The 19,296-nt window shown below is 36.0% G+C and overlaps 2 protein-coding genes and 1 pseudogene across 2 annotated transcripts; 2 read left to right on the top strand and 1 right to left on the bottom strand.

The window, feature by feature from the left end:
- Positions 1 to 1,409: 1,409 nt before the first annotated feature.
- Positions 1,410 to 2,873, top strand: LOC147404139 (G-type lectin S-receptor-like serine/threonine-protein kinase LECRK4). Its single transcript, XM_086437820.1, has one exon. The coding sequence runs from the start codon at positions 1,410 to 1,412 to the stop codon at positions 2,871 to 2,873; it is 1,464 nt and encodes a 487-aa protein (XP_086293946.1).
- Positions 2,874 to 11,246: 8,373 nt separating this feature from the next.
- On the bottom strand, positions 11,247 to 11,804 carry LOC147404138 (uncharacterized). Its single transcript, XM_086437818.1, has one exon. The coding sequence runs from the start codon at positions 11,802 to 11,804 to the stop codon at positions 11,247 to 11,249; it is 558 nt and encodes a 185-aa protein (XP_086293944.1).
- A 3,102-nt stretch (positions 11,805 to 14,906) lies between these two features.
- LOC147404137 (alpha-terpineol synthase, chloroplastic pseudogene) lies at positions 14,907 to 17,498 on the top strand (annotated as a pseudogene).
- The last annotated feature ends 1,798 nt before the right edge of the window (positions 17,499 to 19,296 follow it).

The following is a 19,296-nucleotide window of genomic DNA, read 5'->3' as shown; positions in this document are numbered from 1 at the left end:
ACCAAGATAACATGAACAAGAAGTCCTAATCTCGGACGAGATTTAAAACCATGATTTTAAGATGGTAAGACAAATGTCAATTGAAGAAAGCAGAGAATAATAAGAGGAGGTTCAAGAATCCAACCAAAACCAACACATTCCAACTAGATGCTTCTATTTATATGAAAGCCTATCATCCCTTGATTGGTCCACCTTGAACTTATACTTCAAACAAGCGCCGCTGACAAAACAAGTAATCAAATCCAAAGACAGAGAATGGATCTCTAATAGTGTGGAACACCTTCCTCAAAGGCATCAGGAATAAGTGCACTCTAAGCCATGGGGAACTAAGCCCTCTCTACTCAAAAGCCCTCATAATAAACACAATGCTATGACATAATTTGATGCTCTTTAAATTAGAAATTTTTCCCAAAACTACTCAAATTGAAAGGGCTGATCTAAGATATACACTCAAACATCAAGGAAATAAATATGAAGGACAAGGCAAGTGTAGAATACATTCGAAAAAGTCGAGATGGTTGAACGAATAAACTATGGAACTTGTTCTACATGTTTTAAATGGTTGAACTATCAAAAAGAATAGAGTATCCACTCTGTTATAGTGTAGAAAATTAGCATCATATATTCCTCATCCCAAATATTTGGAGAAAATATACAGAAAATATAAGAATTCAATCAAAGAAAATCAAACTGAGCTCTTTCATCTTTAATCAAAATCTGAAAAATGATTTGGAGGTTTTAATCTTTAAAGGAAAAGCAAATCTAAAATTGATTTGAGCATTTTGATATTTAAATCAATCTATAAACTGGAACAATTGAGATCGGTTTGATCTCCAATCAAACCAAAGTGGAAATCGCCATTTGATCTCAAATCAATCTGATTAAATCGCTATAATCGAATGAGAAGATACAGAGAGAGAAAGAGAGATGAAGAAGACGATACCTATTAGAAAGAGTAGATCGATTTCCGCCATTAATACCGAAAACCTTAGAACCCTAGCTGGAGAGGAGAGGAGAAGATACATGGAGTAGAGAGAGTGAGATGATTTCCGCCATACATACATACAGAGAGAGAGAGATAGAGAGAGAGAGAGAGAGAGAGAGAGAGAGAGAGAGAGAGACGATACCTCTTCTACCAAATTTTCGCCATTAGATTCGAAAACCCTACATAGAGAGCAAAGACAGACGTTCAAAGCAAATTTTCGTGTGATGTAGAGAGAGCAGAGAGCGACGTTCAAATCGACGCGCGAAGGATTTTGAGAAATTTTCCACGGAGGAAAAAAAAAACGTGAGTTTTAGCGACGGGAATTTTGGCCGTCGCTAAAACGTTGTCGCTAAAACCCCGCGATTTTGTAGTGAATAAGTGTGATCCTACAGGCCTTTGTGGCCTAAATGGGTACTGCACTCTAATGGATCAGGAATCTCAATGCCTTTGTCCACCTGGTTTTGATTACATTGATGAAGCTGAAAAGACTCTGGGCTGTAAGAGCAACACCAGTGCAGAAGGTTGTAAAAGCAAGGATGGACATATCAAATACACCATTAATAGTTTAGTGCATACAAGATGGGAAGACGATTTGTACTCCGTCTTATCAACCACGACTGAAGAAAATAGCAGGGAAGCCTGCATGAAGGACTGTAACTGTGAGGTTGTGGTATATACGAACCCAGAGTGTAGAAAACAGAAACTCCCATTGAGATATGGGAAAAGAAATATGGGTGAATCAAGTAAAGTTCTTATCAAGTTGACGAGTATCGATGGCTTTATGAATGATGGTGATCTCTCCATAGGAAGCAAAGAAAACAAAAAAGAGTTGCGAATTGATATTCTAATTGTCAGTATTGTGGTTACTACTTTTGCTTTTATTATCATAGGGACTACTGGTGTTCTTATTTACAGACAACGTGTTTGGGTGTACAAAAGGATCTCAGATCAAGCGAACATCGGATTAAGTGAAGGGGTCTCTCTACGATCATTTACTTATGGCGAGCTCGAGAAAGCAACGGATGGCTTCAAGGAAGAGTTGGGTAGGGGATCCTTTGGAACCGTTTTCAAAGGGAATTTATCGAACAGTCAGTTGGAAGAGGCCATTGCTGGCAAGAGACTAGATAGAGTGTCAGATGAAGGAGAAAGGGAGTTTAAAACTGAGATGAGAGTGATCGGGAGAACTCATCACAGAAACCTAGTCCAATTGCTAGGTTACTGTCATGAAGGCCTTAATAGGCTTCTAGTATACAAGTACATGAGTAATGGGTCACTGGCAAACTTCATCTTTAGTCGTGAAAAATGTCCGAATTGGGATGAAAGAGTGGGAATTTCTTTGAACATAGCTAGAGGCCTCTTATATCTACATGAAGAGTGTGAGACCCAGATCATCCATTGCGACATAAAGCCTCAGAACATACTCATGGATGAGTACAACGGCGCGAAAATAGCTGATTTTGGGTTAGCAAAGTTATTGAAGTCGGACCAATCAAGGACTTACACTTGCGCCAGAGGAACTAGAGGATATGTTGCGCCTGAGTGGCATCGAAACATGCCCATAACTGTTAAGGCAGATGTGTACAGCTTTGGGATTGTGTTATTGGAGATCATATGTTGTCGAAAGAATTTGGACATGAAGCTGGTTGAGGAAGAAGTTGTTCTTGTGGATTGGCTGTATGATTGTTTTGAGAGTGGCCAAGTGGGTAAGTTGGTGAGGGACAAAGAGGTGGACAAGAATAGGTTGGTAAGAATGGTGAGGGTGGCTCTGTGGTGCATCCAAGACGAGCCTTCGCTCCGTCCTTCCATGAAGAAGGTGGTCCTAATGTTGGAAGGGACTATCGATATTCCAATTCCTCCTGGTCCTACTTCTTTTCTGAGCACCATCTAAATGTATTCTTCCATCCAGTGTATCATAACTCTCACTACATGTCTCGCTTCTAATCATAGAATAATTAAATTTGTATTTTTTATACGGTGCTCCCTAAATTGATACGTTTGATAACTAAGGTGAGAATGATCTTTGCTGGTTATGGTCCAAAGTTTTTCTCTTGTTCTTATTTGCTAGAGATCTCTAGGGTAGTAACTTTCAAAATAAGTTTGCCAAACCCACCTTGTTAATTTCCATCCCTCAAGCTTTGAATGCCAAGACCTCCTGATTCCAAATGATTACAGCCAACTTTTCATTGGACTAGATGACTAGATTTTTCCAAAACAAGGCCATTCCAAAGAAATAGATTCAGCAAAGACTCAATTTTTTAGCACACTCACTGGAATAATGAACAAGCAGACCACTAGATATTAAAACTTGACAAAACTGATTTTATGAGTTGCAACTGAATTCTTATAAATATGATTTATTAAAGGTTGACACAGAGTGGGTTAGGCTAGAAGAAAACAAAGGAAGGCCCAAGTTCCTTACAACCAATCTACCTTTACAAAACCCAAGAATTGCAAGTGCATTTTCTTGGTCAGAACAAGATTGGCTAAAGAAAACTTTGACTCTTTTTCTCATTAATAATAGAGGTCCGAAATCTGAGAAAATTAATTCAACACACCCCGAATGGCTATTAAGGAAGAACAAGAATTTTGTCAGAAAAGTAATATATCATCCACAAAAATTAGACACCAAATTTTTTTGGGGATTAGAATATATCCATTTTCTTGTAAAATAAATGAAAATGCTTCCATAGCCAAGGTGAATAAATATGGTGATAATGGGTCACCTTGTCTCAAGCCTCTTCCACTTGGAAAAAAAATCCACTGAAGAACCATTGGACTGCATCTTCCTCATGTATGTTTTCTTTTAAATCGGCATGTGAGATAAACTTGGACCAATCTAGCGCATAGTATATTGCCTCTCTTTCTCCTCAAAACGTCCTTTGCTTTTTTCTGCTGCTTCTACATTGTGGCTGACCAAGTTTGTTGTAGGCTTGTCACTTTCGAGTGCATGGTTAACAGGTATCATGACTGTTGAATCTTGGAAGTTAACCACCAGATCAGCTTTCTGCACTGAGAAAATTATCTTAAAAGAGCATGAATTTGATTTTAAGAATAATGGCTTCTCTGTGTGTTAGTCACATCTAAACAAATAAGTTGATTCAAATCCATCTTTTCTTTTGTCGATTATTTAAATCTGTAATTACTTTGTTTTTTTTTTTGCTTGGTGGGGTTAGTGGTTAGGAGTTAGCATATTAGTATAAGAAGGGGTTTGAAGCTAAGACCTTGGAACAACCTCCACAAGGTCTTACCACTTAGCTAAGTGGTCATTCTTAAATCTAAGTTACTTCATGATCATTCATTATTTTTTTTCAACTTTTTGTTAGGGTCAATTCGATCATTTTGCCATTTTTTATTTAGCTCAGGTGTAAGTAGAACGTTCCCAAATAAGTACCACACCATTATATTATTAATATATCACAATAGGAATATTTTGATTTTACTATTTTATCTATCTTTCATTAATGATAGAAGCGGTAACATCATTAATGATACTTGCTTCACCCACTGGGGGTTAGGGGTTAGTTGAGATGGGTGAGGAGGAACCAGGTCTTGACTTCAAGTCTTTATATGTGTAGACACCCCATTTTTGCATATGCCAAATTCGACAATTCGTCACCCGGTTACCGTAAATTCCTAATGATGATCGCAAAGAACTCGAAGGCTTGTGAGTACTGTCCTTGATTCCCTTCGTTTCCACTCTTTTCATCTCCCCTACTCGTTGCGACTCGACACAGAAATTTACGCACGCTTAGGATCGCCACACGTTATACCCGATTTAGCAAGCACGCACGCTTAGGCTTGCTACACAATTCGATAACCTAGAGACCTTGCCACGCTAGGAAAATACGACTTTGAAACATAGAAATAATCACGTTGGGACTAAAAGAAACCTCACGCCAGAATTCGTAAAAATCCACAAAAATCGACAAAATGACGAAAATACCCCTCATAAATTTCGGACCTCTGAAAGACTTCGAAAATACCTCCATTGCACTCAGAACAGGATTTTGAGTCTAACGGGACCCAAACCGGTGAAAACAGAGAAATTTAAGAAAAATCATAAAAATGACCGAAATACCCCTCGACCTCTAAACTCAACTTAGAGATCTCGATCCTTAGGAAACTCTAATAAAAATTAAAATCAAATATAAAATTAAACAATTAAAACTTAAAATTTAAAATTAAAATCAAATAAAAAATTAAACAATTAAAACTTAAGATTAAAATCAAATAAAAAAATTAAACAATTAAAACTTAAGATTAAAATCAAATAAAAAATTAAACAATTAAAACTTAAAAGTAAAACAATTAACATCTAATTCAAAATTAAAAAATTAAAAATTAAAATTAAACAAATAAAATTTAATTCAAAATAAAAAATTTAAAATTTAATTCACAATTAAACAATTAAAATCCAATTCAAAGCTAAACAATTAAAATTTAATATCTAATTCAAAATTAAAATTAAACAATTAACATCTAATTTGAAATTGAACAATTAAAACTTAAAATTAAAAAAATTTTAAATCCAATTCAAAATTAAACAATTAAAATCAAATCAAAAGTTAAACAATTAAACCAACAAAATTAAAATTAAATTCAAATCAATAAATTTTTTAATCAAAGCTAGAATAAACCAATCACAATTCGAGGTTATGTGCTACGAGTAGGGGGGATCACCCCACTACCATTCTCACAAAGGAAAGGACGTGTAAAAGAGGGAAAAAGAAAGAGAAAAAAAATTAGAAAGAAAAAAATTTAGAAACTTACTTGCTATAAAGAAGAGAGAACGTCTTCTCTCTTAGGGGGGCTGAAACGTATCTTCTTCTCCATGGGACGTCTGTGATCTTCTTCTTCTCTTCATTTTGGCTGAGCTCTCTCTCATTTACGGCTTCTTCTTCCTTCACGTCTTCCTCTCTCAACGTCCTTGGGCTGAACCAGCCAGCACTCACGCACATCTTCTTCTGCTCCTCCATTGACTTCTCATTCTACAGCATCAGTCCCATTGCAGCGCAGCCGTCTCTTCAAGTGTGGCTGCTGCAGCCATCTGCCCACAGACACCAACTCCATTACACCATCAAACCTGCAACTTCGCTGCCCGGTCTCTGTTCAACTCGTTGCTGCAATACCCAACGTCCCAGCCCTCCTCTGTCTTTATTCCTTGCTGCCCAGCACCCAACAACCTCTCCTTCATCTCCCTCTTATCTCCCTGACGTCCTCTTGGACAGCAATAAAGAGAAGAAGAAGAAAGAAAGAATTCCTCCTTCGTCTCTCTCTGCTCTCTGCCCTCTCTCTCCTCACGTCCCTCATCTCCCAGCAACATCCCAACAGCCCCTTGCAATTCATCTCTCCCTCCAACCTTGCTGCAGCCATCCCACATTATTCTCAGCACACGTCCCTGCTCAACTCACACATCTTCCTCTTTTGGCTGCCCCAACACCCCAAATCCTTCTAACGTTGCTGCAACACTCCCTTGCAGTCCCTTCAATACAGCCCCCTCCTTCTCACGTTCTATACAGCCAGCCTTCCCACTCTATCTCTGCCCTCTCTCTACTACGTTCCCCAGCCCCCTTTTCTTCGACTTGTTGCCGTAAAAACCAACACCTCAACCTTTCTTTGCTTCTGTTTCTTGCTGCCCAATGCCCAGCAATTTCTTTCAATTCCTCTCTGCAAAAGGACATCTCCATCTTTGCTTGCAACGCCTCTCGCTATCCGTTTATATCTTCACGGCCACAGTGCACACAAACTTTGGGGGTCATACCTGAAGGAATCGACGCCCGATAATTCATTTTATAGGTATGTTCATTGTTGGATTTTTATTATTTTTTATTATTTTTATTTTTATAGTAGGAGGACTAGGAAGGTATTTTTATTTTATGTAGTTTTTGGTGTTTTTATGTCGATAAGATTAGGATAATTTTTATGTATTCTTTTTTATGCTTTATTTGTTATTTTGCATATTGGTAAGATTAGGGAACGTTTTCAAGCATCTCTCTTGTTTGTTTTTTTTTTATTTTCTTGTTTATTTTTGCATATTGATAGGATTAGGAAAATGTTGTTTTGCTTTTGTCTTTTTTTTATTTTTTTTATGCATTTTTATGAACTTTTGGTGACATGAGCCTTGTATTGATGGTCCTATACGTTAACAATGAGGTTGTAATTATATTTTTTTAGCATGATGAGTATGCATGTCATTGAATGATAAATGTTGCTGAAAAATTGAGATATGTCATTGCATGATGGTTACTTTGGAAAAATTGATGATCCTAGATGCTTGCCCGTTTGAGTCGATTTGAGAATGATTTGAGTTCCAATATTTTGTATGCATTGGCATTTGTTGATCTACAATTTGGTAAGCATGGTATTGTGAATTGTTTTTTTGTTATTTCATAAATTTTCAAATTGGTGATCCTTGTTAAATCCACATTCTTTTAATTCGGAAATTCCCATTCATAATTTCGTTTTGAAAATTGATATTTGGAATTTTTTGATATGAAAATTATATAATTTTCTACTTAAGGAAAGAATATATTTATAAATTTCTATTTTAGGAATTTCACATTTTAACAATTTCTAATTTAGATGATTTTGTAATTTCCTGTTTAGAAAGTTCATGGATTTAGAAGTTTCTAATTCAAAACTGTGATATCTTTGGAAAACTTCTATTTTGGGAAAGTTCCATTTTTAAAAATTCTAATTTGGGAATTCAACATATATTTTTTGGATATTAATTTGGGGAACTTCGGATTCCCAATTTGGAAATTCTTTGAGTTCCAATTTGGCAATTTCTATTTTGAACAGTTTGGGATATACTTGCAGGTGGAATTTCTTAACTGATTTTAGATCATGGAGCTAATCAGGGTTTTTTCAAACCCTTCCATATTTTATGGAATTCAAAGAATGATCATGTAATAATTGGGACAATTTTAGCCATAGGATTTGTTTGGCAAACCCAACATAAATTGATGATGATGATGATTGGACTATGACCTTGACTGTAGTCTTTGTATGTTGACCATAGGATGATTTTGGATTGTAATAAAGACCGATCATCTTGATCGGGCGGGTTCGGTGCCTAACACCTTTCGAAACCCGTAATCTGACCCCTTACCCATATCTTTGATCCGTGGATCGATCCATATCCATTTGGAGTTATTTATGATTCCTAGACCTAAACTAGGTGGCGACTCCCATATTTCAAAATCCCCCCATTTATAAATCGGATCCTTATCCACTATTTAGTGAAAAAAGGGTCGAGGCGATTTCAATATGCCCCTTCACAACAATGTGGCTATTTAAATGGTATCACTTGACAGGGTGTTGAACGGGGTGTGACACTTGGGGATTAGTTCTAATAGATAAGATTGTCCCATGGATTGGGCAAAACCCAATAGACCTTGCTCAACCCAATAGAATTAGAGATAACATGTTCTAAAAAAAATAAAAAAATAGAACTTGCTTCAAGACCATTCATTATTTTTTGGAAAAATTGCTTAAAAGATCCTTGTGGAGGGATTTTTTTCTAAATAGCTCCTAATGTTTAAACTCTAGCCTACTAGGACATGTAGTAACCTTTGTTTTTTTTATAAATAATATTTTATTCAATAAACAAAACCAAATCGGTTGAGATGACCAACCTGGGCAGGCCTTACAAAACAACACTACTCGCGATTAGAGTAACAAATGCTATCCCATTTGTATAAGAAATCCTCAAAAAATAGACCCCTAAGCTCCTTATACACTTTTTACCAACAAAATATAAGACCAGAAATAGACATGATTGCGTCTGGATAGTCCTTCTGTTTTCTTTCCAAAATGCATCTACTCCTTTCGAACCACACCCCCCAACAAATTGTGAAAGGCGTAATAGTCCACATCATCCTTTTTGTGCCGCCGACCATCCCATGAAGATGTCCTTAATTGACTTTGGTAGCAAGTTGAAACCCCATAAAACTTAAAGAAGTGAGCCCAAATGCCATGCAAGAATTTGCAATCAAATAGAAGGTGATCCGATGATTCTCCGTTTTCCATACATAACATACAACAACTCACCCCATACCATCCACGCCTCATTAACAGGTCCATCGTTTGAATCCTTCCTAAAACCGCTGTCCATGTAAAGAAGGCGACTTTGCTCGGCACTTTTGGTCCTTAAATTGATGCATGAGGAAATGATGAGTCCCGATTATTGACAGTGATTGATAGAAAGAGCGAACCGTAAATCTACCATCCTTGCTTGCTGACCATATCCTCTCATCTTCCCTTCCCGTGCGTAGTTCGATACTAGAAGTGTCTACTATCAGCCTACCAACTTCTTGAAGATCCAACTCATTAATGTCCATTCGAAAGCCAAGATCCCATGCACATTCTCCTCCCCTAACTCATCGAACAGATGTGATTGGTTGCTCTTTCTTCGAGGATATGGAATACAAGGTTGGGTAAACCTCCATTAGAGGTCGATTGCCACACCATGTGTCCTTCCAAAACCTTACTCGGTTGCCTTGACCCACTCTGAATTTTGTTCTCATATTGAACAGTGGGATAATCCTCATGATGCCCTTCCATAATTTGCACCTGTATGGTTGTCTTATTAATCCGTTTTCCCACCCCATCTGGCTCAACTTGTATTTGTTTTCTATGACTTGTCTCCATAAGTTGTTCCCATCATTCCCAAACTTCCACAACCACTTGCCTCTCAAGGCCACATTCATCTCCCCGAGTCTCTTAACACCGATGCCCCCCTGCTTCTTATTTGAGCAAATCTATTTTCAATTCACAAGATGGTGTTTTCTATTCCCAAGTCTTTCATGCCAAAGAAAGTTACGAAACAGCTTGTCTAACCTTAGTTTTACACTTCAAGGTATTGAGAGAAGAGAGAGAAAGTAAATTGGAATGTTAGAAAGGACATTTTTTATCAAAGTCAATTTACCTCCCTTCGAAAGATAATTAGCTTGCCACATAGCTAGTTTCCTTTCTATTATTTCCACAATCGGGTCCCAAATCGCCACCTTCCTATAGGGGGCCCCCAGAGGCATCCCCAAGTAAGACGAAGGAAGTTTGCCCACCTGCCTACCCAGCGAAGCTGCTAGAAGGCTCACACATCTAACCATACCGACCGGAAGCACTTTACTTTTCCTCGTGTTGACTAGAATACCTGACATCATTCGAAGAAACAAAGCAGTCCACCTAAGCTCCTTGTCTGATCTATGGAGTCATCCACGAAGACTAAGGTATCATCTGCGAATTGGAGGTGTGAGATAGTAACCAGGCTTGCCCCTGCTGAAAACCCTGAGAAAGAACCATTTGCAACCCCTCTTTCCATCATCTTACCAAATGCTTCTGCCACTATGTTGAATAAGAAGGGTGATATAGGATCCCCTTGTTTGAGGCCTCTCGAACTCCTAAAAAAATCTTGAGGCGTTCCATTCACTAAGACCGAGTAAGAGGGGGAAGTCACACACGCCATAACCTATTTGATCCATTTCCTACCAAAGCCCATCCTCCCCAGCATATATTCCAAGAATTGCCAATTGACGTGGTCGTAGGCCTTCTCGAAGTCCACTTTGCACACCACCCCTGCTTTCCCAGATTTCAATCTAGAATCAATGCACTCATTTGCTATTAGAATTCCATCCAGAATCTGTCTTCCTTTGATAAAAGCACTCTGATTGTACCCTATTAGCCCTTGGATGACTCCTTTCAATCTTTTGGCAAAGAAGTTCGTGATGATTTTGTAACTAGTATTCACCAAACTAATGGGCCTCAGATCCTTAATATCCTCTGTACCCGCCACCTTTGGGATTAAAGCGATAAAAGTACAATTAGAATCACGATCCAATACACTTTCTCTAAAGAATTCATCAATCAAGGCAATGAAGTCACACTTGATGACCTCCCAGTTGGTTTTGTAGAACTCCACAAGAAACCCATCTGGTCCTGGAGACTTATCACCCCTCATGCTTGAAATTACTTTCCAAATCTCATCTTCCTCAACGGGTCTTTCCAACCATTCGCTTTGTAACTCAGAGATTCTATCAAACTGCAGCAAATCAGGTTTCAGTCTCTCGCCCCCTCCATCGGTATATAGCTTCGAGTAGAAGTTTACGATCCCCTTAGCAACCACCTCTTCCCCTACCAAACACTCCCCATTCACACTCAATCTCGTAATGTGATTGCTTCTGTCTCGGGCATTGGCCATACAATGGAAAATTTTTTTGTTACCATCCCCTTCTTTAAGCCATCTGATTCTGGATTTCTGCTTCTAATTGATCTCTTCCAAAAGTGTCAACCACTGATACTTCTCACGGAAGTTTAGTCTCGTTATCCTGTCGTTTATCAAAATCAGGTTCATCTCTTCTTTACGATCCAAGTCTTCAATTCTCAAAAGGATATCCTTACTCTGCGCATCCACCCTACCGAAGGAATCCTTGTTCCATTCTTTCAATGCCTTCTTTAAGGCCTTCAAATTTTTTCTAAATACCTCCCCTGTTGTTCCTGCAAAAGAAAAACTCCTCCACCATTCAATTATCAGCTCCTTGAAATTGTGATGCTTCAACCACATCAATTCAAAACGGAATGGGATGGGGTCCCTGCTGAATGGCCTTGCTGCCAATTGAATAGGGCAATGGTCAGATACCAAATTCGGAATAGCCATCTGGGAGACTTGACAAAAAAGCGAGGTCCAATCATCAGAGACCAAGAACTTGTCCAATCTATTAAGAATGGGTATAGCTTGTTGGTTGGACCAAGTGAAGCTTCTACCTTGGAGTGGAATGTCCACTAAGTTGTTTCGGTTCACGAAGTCTCCAAATTTCCTCATCCTAGTTGTAACCCTTGATCCTCCTTGTTTCTCGCAAGCAAACCTAATGACATTGAAGTTACCTCCCAAACACCATGGACGGTTCCAATAACTGCTCACATCGTCCAGCTCTTCCCAAAATTATTTTCTCTCCCAATCTTTAGTAGGTCCGTACACTCCCGAAAATTAGAACTCATCTCACCAGTATAAGGTATTTGAAATATCTAAACTACCATTTTCTCATGTTCTTCATATGGTTAGGTTTTCCAACGACGATTGTGATTATTTTCGAAGAACTTTGATCATGAATGACGAATGGAGAATGATATTTTCTTAATTTTGAACATCTAGATATATATATTTTTTTTATTTCGATCATTTATAAAAAGATAATTAAATAACAAAGTTGAGATTCGATTTTCTTTTTACATCATAACTTTTGATTTGCAGCCATAATTGATGCATTTTTGGGTATTTCGAGGAGATTAACCAAGTATCGAAATTGGAAAAAAAAATGATTTGCATTACAACGCCGAGTTTATCATTTTTTATTTAATTACCGTCGGTAGTTAAATTAAAAAGTGGTGAACTCAACACTAAGTTACAAACTGGTGAACTCAACACTAAGTGTCGAGTTCACCACTTTTTAACATAGTGTCGAGTTCACCGATTTTTAACTTAGTGTCCAATTCACCAATTTTTAACTTAATTATTGTCGAGTTCGGCAATAATTAAATAAAAAGTGGGAAACTCAACGTTGTAATGCAAATCAATTTTTTCAAAATTTTTTTTTTCCATTTTTTCAATTTCGATACTTGGTTTATCTCCTCGAAATACCCAAAAATGTATCAATTATGGTGCAAATCAAAAGTTGGAATGAAATAATAATAAAAATTTGAATATCAAATTTGTTCTTCAATTTTCTTTTTATAAATTATCGAAAAAAAAAAATACATCTATATGTTCAAAATTAAGAAAATATCATTCTCCATTTGTCATTCATGATCAAATATCATCGGAAATGTTAGCAATCGCCATTGGAAAATCTAACTATATGAAGAAGATGAGAAAAATGTAATTTGGATATTTCAAATACCTTATACATGGGAGATGAGGTCAGGGACTATTTAGAAAGGAAAAGTTTACTAAATGTCTTGATAAGCAAGAGTCGAAAAGTTAGAGACTATTTAGAAAGAAATCCCTCTGTGAGGGTCCTTTAAGTAATTTTCCTTTACTTTTTTCAACATTTTGTTAGGGTTAATTTGGTCATTTCATCATTTTTTTAAATAATTAGCTTAGGTGCAAGTAGGTCCCATATAAGTACCATACCATTATATTATTAATATATCACGATAGAGATATTTTGATTTTATTATTTTATGATACCAGTTGGGGTAGGCTCATCCTCATTCATAGTCCACTAAACTTGCAAGTCTTCAAAGTCGATCATTCATTGCCATCCAGGCCTTCACAAGGCTGGAAGGTTCTAAAACTTGAACTCGACGCGTTGTCCACCAAGTTAAGTCAATTTGGTGAAAAATGAGTCAACTCAGGAATCTCAAATAAACATGTATTACTATTAAATATGTATAAAATTAGTTTTTGCAATAAATAAATAAAAATAAGGAATGATATTTATTTTTTTCATTTCCCACTAAAAAATGATTACTCGGTTGACTTAAATAATCGCCTCAATTCAAAGAGCCACCACAAAAGTGGATCGAGTCGACTCATCGAGTTTGAAAACTATGATTTTGGGAATTAATTATTCTTTAATTGCGGTTACCTACAATAAAAATCATTGACTTTTCAACGTGTAATCTTCTTGGAAGGTCGACAAAAAAGAAAACACGTTTTTTTTTTTTAACTTTTCTTCGTAGACTTGGATAGTTGGATTTGCTCTTTTTATTTCTCAATTGTCTTCTAAGCTCTCTCAAAGAGCCATCTTTGTTGATGGCTCCTATTATCTCCATAGTTCTTCTTCTCCTCTCTATATTTTCTATTGCAACAGCTCAACAAAGAAACTCCAACATAAGCTTAGGCTCTTCCCTCTCCCCCATCACCAACTCCACTTCATGGTTTTCACCTTCTGGTCGATTCGCCTTCGGATTCTACCCGTTAGATCAAGGCCGCTTCACCATAGCAATCTGGTTTCCCAAAATTCCCGAAAAGACTGTTATATGGACTGCGAACCGAGATGATCCTATAGTTCCTAGCAGAGTTACACTGCAATTGTCTAGTAATGGTGGGCTCATTCTAAAATCATCACAAGGCCATTTCACTCTCTCCATGTGGGCTGAACTTTCCATCGAAATCTCGATAGAGCTGACTTTATACTATGTATCACAGAATTTGTTCTCCACGGGAAAGATTCTCCTTTCAATCTGTTCCCCACAAGCATTGAATTAAGTTCAATGATGACAATTTCTTGGTGTAAATTCTAAACTTGAAGAACTCACAGCAACACTGTCAAAAAAACTATATTAACATATTTGTAATGGTCATTAGTAAATTCTTTTATTGTATTTTAAACCTGAATGATTGAGGTATCATTTGGGCCATTGTGACAATATACACAGGATCCAAATTTTTGAGTTTAGTGGCAATCCGTTTTCTAAGTCTCTAATTTGGCATAATTTTTTTTAATAATGTTTTTAACTAATCTAAAACGTGAATCATACAAAACTGAGATCTGAAATAAGAAAATCCTACAAAACCTAAATTTCAACTATTTTTCTACTAAAATTCAATGAAACTCAATCCGATTTATACGATACAAACCCCAGAAGACATGAATCAAATAGGAAAAAAGAGATTTCCAACATACCTTGAGGATTAGATGTGAAATTCAATTTTTCCAGACAAATCGTCATGAATCTACCACACCTGATCTCAAATGATGTGAAATTCAAGCTTTTCGATCCTCGATTAGTAGAGAATCCAAGAACATAGAGATTTCTATAAAGAAATTCAAAGGGAAGTTAGTGATGGAGGAGTGTCTGGATCAACTATAAAGAAATTCGACTTCGTTTGAAATGGAGATAGAGATTTCTTGGCACGGCTGCAATTGAAATATGTTCGATTTCGAGATGTGTAATCGAAAGAGATGCAACTTCATCAACAATGGAGACAAAGAGTTCTTCGCAAAGTTTCCATCGGGAAGAATCGTGCTTCACTTTCGATGGAGAGGTCGATCGATTGATTGAGAGAGAGAGAGAGAGATAAACAGTGATAGAAAGAGAGAGGCAGAGAGTGAGGTCGATCGATCGACTGTGAGAGAGAGGTAGAAAGAAAGAGAAACAGTGTGTGAGAGAGAGAGAGAGAGAGAGAGAGAGAGAGAGAGAGAGAGAGGCGGAGAGTGAGAGTAATCGACCGAAAAACGTGATCCACGGGCCGCGGAGTTTTGAGTTTAAAATTCGACGGGCCAGGCCCAACAAATTTTTTTAGATAAATTTGGGATTTTCACGTAGTGTTATTTTGCTCTATCCATTTTCTTTTGTTAAATTTTATTTTTGTTTTCTGTAATTAATAATTGGGCCAAGGTATATATCATCATCATCGTCATATATATGATTATGAATATGATCAAATATATGTACACAGCTATTTACATTCATATGGTCCAAACTTACTCCCTATTTCAACCCACGTTTGTGAGGTCCAATATGAATATATTTCGGCCAAATGAGTCGAATCTAAAAATTTACACAAAATTGACTTAACATAACATTTTAAATCACTATGTTGGACTATAATAAGGTATGCTATGATGTACACCAAATTAGATATGTAGAAGTTGGAGATTGGGATATTGATTATGATTAGGATTAGAATAGATTTATATTACTTTGTTTGTCTGTTTGCTCAATTCGAATTCTGGTTTGCCATCTTAGAAAGAATCCAATTCGAAGGGGTGGGTAGAGATAATTCTTTTCTTGGTTCGCTTTGGTTCCCTAGATCAATTTGCTAGCTTAGTTCGTTTCTGCACACACACACACACATATATAATGAGTGTTGATAATATAACGCTCTTTTGACATACGCCCATGATGCCCTTTTTCTTTCTCTTGCCCTAGTGAAAAAAAGAAATTTTTTGACTTAATCATTTCAAAATCATAAACTGATGAAATGGGGTTGTAGATGATAAAATTATATGAACTTAAAAAATAGTTATTGTTCACCGATGAAATTTAATCTTAAATTTGGGTGCTCGGTGGCTGTCTGTTTTCAACACCTTGGATCAAGCTCGAAAAATAGTTTTTTTACCGTGTTTTTGGATTGTCAATGTGATAATTAATGTGGGCCCAATGACCCATTTTAAGATTTTAAAATGACGGTTAGCCATAATCTTAAATTTGTAAAATTTGGCTCACAAAATTGTAATTTACCCTATTTATAACATCATCGAGAAAATGACAAAATACCTATATGAATGAAGTTTTGGTATCTCTGATGATGCCTCCACTCCCCAACTTTTCATGAGGTTAATAAAGTCAAAATGGATTATAATTTTGTGAGCTTGGTCTTCAAGGTTCAAACATTCACTCAAAGGATGGATCATATACTATGATATTTATACTAGCCCCGGCATGTAAAATAAGTAAGAACAAGAATTATAAACTAAATCATGTTAATATAAACAATGTATTCCTCTCATTCTCCGATGTTTATATTTATATTTTATTTTATAAAATCAAAGAAACCTGATTTAATAGTGTTTTTTTTGTTATTTATCATTTTAGTGGGCAGATTTATGCAAAGCACATATGCAAGAGGCAAAATGGTATTACAGTGGACATAGACTGAAGCTTGCGGAGTATCTTAACAATGCATTGATTTCAATATCAAAGCCCGTCCTTCTAGCTCCTGCTTATTTTTCGGTTGGGCAAAAGATAACAAAGGAGGCTATGGATTTCTTGGAGGACTTTAGAGGTCTCATATATTCATCATCCATAAATTTTTGATTAGTTGATGATATGGGAACTTCAACGGTATGTGCTCTATTTTACATTGATGGTTTTTTCCAACCTAAGTTTTTAGCAAACATCCAATGTACGGCTCCAATTGATGGGAGGAAAAAGATAAGTTTCTCAGATATCTATTTTTCTTTGAACTCCTGTGGAGTACTATATTCTAATTTTAGCAGTACGTTGGAGGTTGTGCCTCATGTGTTTTTTTGAGACAATAATTTCACTTATATTAAGACATGGCTCATCCTTATGGTAGTATAACAAGGGATATGCTAACAAAAAAGAGTATTTTCATGAATGTCTTTAAAAGATAATTATATTATTTTTTAGTGCAAAAAAGTAAGGATTTTATCGATATCATGTAATATCATTTCTAGAAATAACATTTTAAGATATTTTAATATTTATACAAAAATTCCATTGTTTAATACTTCAACCATAGGCTGAGCTTGCAAGCGGTGATGTTCCAAAATCAATCCAGTGTTATATACATTATGCAAGCGTTTCTGAGGAAGTTGCTAGTGAACACATACGAAGCATAATGGGTGAAACATGGAAAGAGATGAACAAAGATGTTGTTCCTTCTTCACCCTTTCATCAGCCATTTATAAATGCTGTACTCAATATTGTGAGGACATCACAATGCATGTCCCAGTATGGCGATGATCATGGTGTTCCAGGACGAGAAACCAAGGATCGAGTCACGTTGTTGTTGATTGAACCCATTCCACTTATAGAGGGATGAACCATTTAGGCCAATGAGTCATGTTTAATGTTATAATCTATTTATAAATCATGTTTAGATGTTTATGGACGGATATCGTAGACTTAATTTGGTTTCTTATATATATATATTGATCAATTAAAGTCTTATTTTAGTGTGTGATGATTTACTTACCCTGCATTTGATTTAACCATTGACTCAAAGCATAGCGAAATCGAGTTGAGTTGATTCAACTTGACATGTTTTAAAACATAAGGTCAGATGGCCACTCTAGAAAGAGAAAAGAAAGAAAGAAAGAAAAACTTGTGCGATAGAGTGATGTAGAAATGACCCTCCGTGTTTTAGTGAATAGTTGAGGCTAACCGAAAATCATTGATATACCCTCATTCTCAATCTTGAAGCAAAACTCTTTGTTTTTTTCTTCAAACAAGTCATCTTCTTTAACTGACAATTATTAATTTTTCTTCAAATAAATGAATTTTTTCACCAAAATAATTGAAAAAATCAAATAACTAATTAAATTTTACTGTGAACAAGTGACCTTCTTATTGTCAAAATCCAAGGTTGAAGAATTTTTTCTAAAAAAATAAAATAAAATAAAAATTCTAGGGTTTATTAATAGAGGATCAAGATAATGTTATTTCAATTATTTTTGATAGTCTCTCACAGAAGACAATGGTCAAGAGTGCTAAATTGGGGTCCAACTCAAAATCAATTGGTAATGTGTGGAGAGACCCAAGATCTTATATGGAGAGAGAGACAAGGCAATTTATGCTCCATATGGGAATAAACTCAACAAAGGGGCGTGCGATTAAATAAAAAAAATACATGGAGTGTCTCAAATATTAACCAAGGACTTTATCCCCTAGACTTGCATGTCTTCTTGTGAATAAAATAATTTCTGGAGGAAGATTTCAAATTAGATATTGATTTAGACAAGACTAATAAATAGATTAAAGAATTCTTCATTTGATGCGATATTTTTGGCATAGCTTCAAAACTCCACCGATTGAGTCACTTCAATGATTCACAAGTTTACTCGGGCATTTTAAATAAATAAATAATTTATAAAATAATGTAAAGTTCACAATCTACATTCTACCATACATTTCTTGGAAGAAAAAAAGATTAATACATGGAGTTTCATTCTATAAAATAAATAATTATAATGTTTTTCTTTTATTACCATAGTGTTAGTAATTTTACCATATTTCCCATTTGATTGAAAAAATATGTGTAATAATTTTATAACTCAATTTGACAAGATGACTCAAAAACTCCAATGACGTGTACTTTATAAGAGCCATGGATTTCCTGGCAGTTCTCATCAGGCATAAGGGTTTTATAGAGAGATTTCTTTCGATAGATCTCACCATATGATAGGTCTATGTCAAATGCAAGATGGTTATTAAACTGGTCGAGGGCTAGTAACTCTATCTTTGAGGATTGTGCCAATGTCTCATTAATATTATTATTTGAGTTGGATTAACAATGTCATTATTTGGGGTAAGTTAGATAATAATTTTTAGGAGACCTTTTATTTTTTATTTTTTTTTTAAGTAGTTCAAGATATCACTTAAAATTAATGAATTTGATTGAGAGAAGAGCTTAGATCTCTTTAAATTTCTTGTCTTATTATGCCAGAAATACTTATACTGAGATGGATGTAGACTCGAGCTGATGCTGGGCTAATGCACACCTGGATTGCCCTAGAGCCTCACTTTGATCGAATTGGATTAACATCTGAGCCTAAATCATTTTATTCATTTTTTTCTTATTTATTTATTCTGAAATCTGGTTTACCCCATGAAACTCTGCA

Source organism: Akebia trifoliata, chromosome 4 (genome assembly GCF_017979445.1).
Source record: "Akebia trifoliata isolate Shusen 1 chromosome 4, ASM1797944v1, whole genome shotgun sequence".
In the NCBI taxonomy this organism is placed as follows: Eukaryota; Viridiplantae; Streptophyta; class Magnoliopsida; order Ranunculales; family Lardizabalaceae; genus Akebia; species Akebia trifoliata.
Note: the sequence above shows the minus strand (reverse complement) of the source record. Positions and strands in the feature narration are given on the sequence as shown.

Bases quoted from the DNA above. Each gene is read 5' to 3' on its own strand.
- LOC147404139 (XM_086437820.1), top strand. From the start codon at position 1,410: ATGGATCAGGAATCTCAATGCCTTTGTCCACCTGGTTTTGATTACATT.
- LOC147404138 (XM_086437818.1), bottom strand. From the start codon at position 11,804: ATGAGGAAATTTGGAGACTTCGTGAACCGAAACAACTTAGTGGACATT.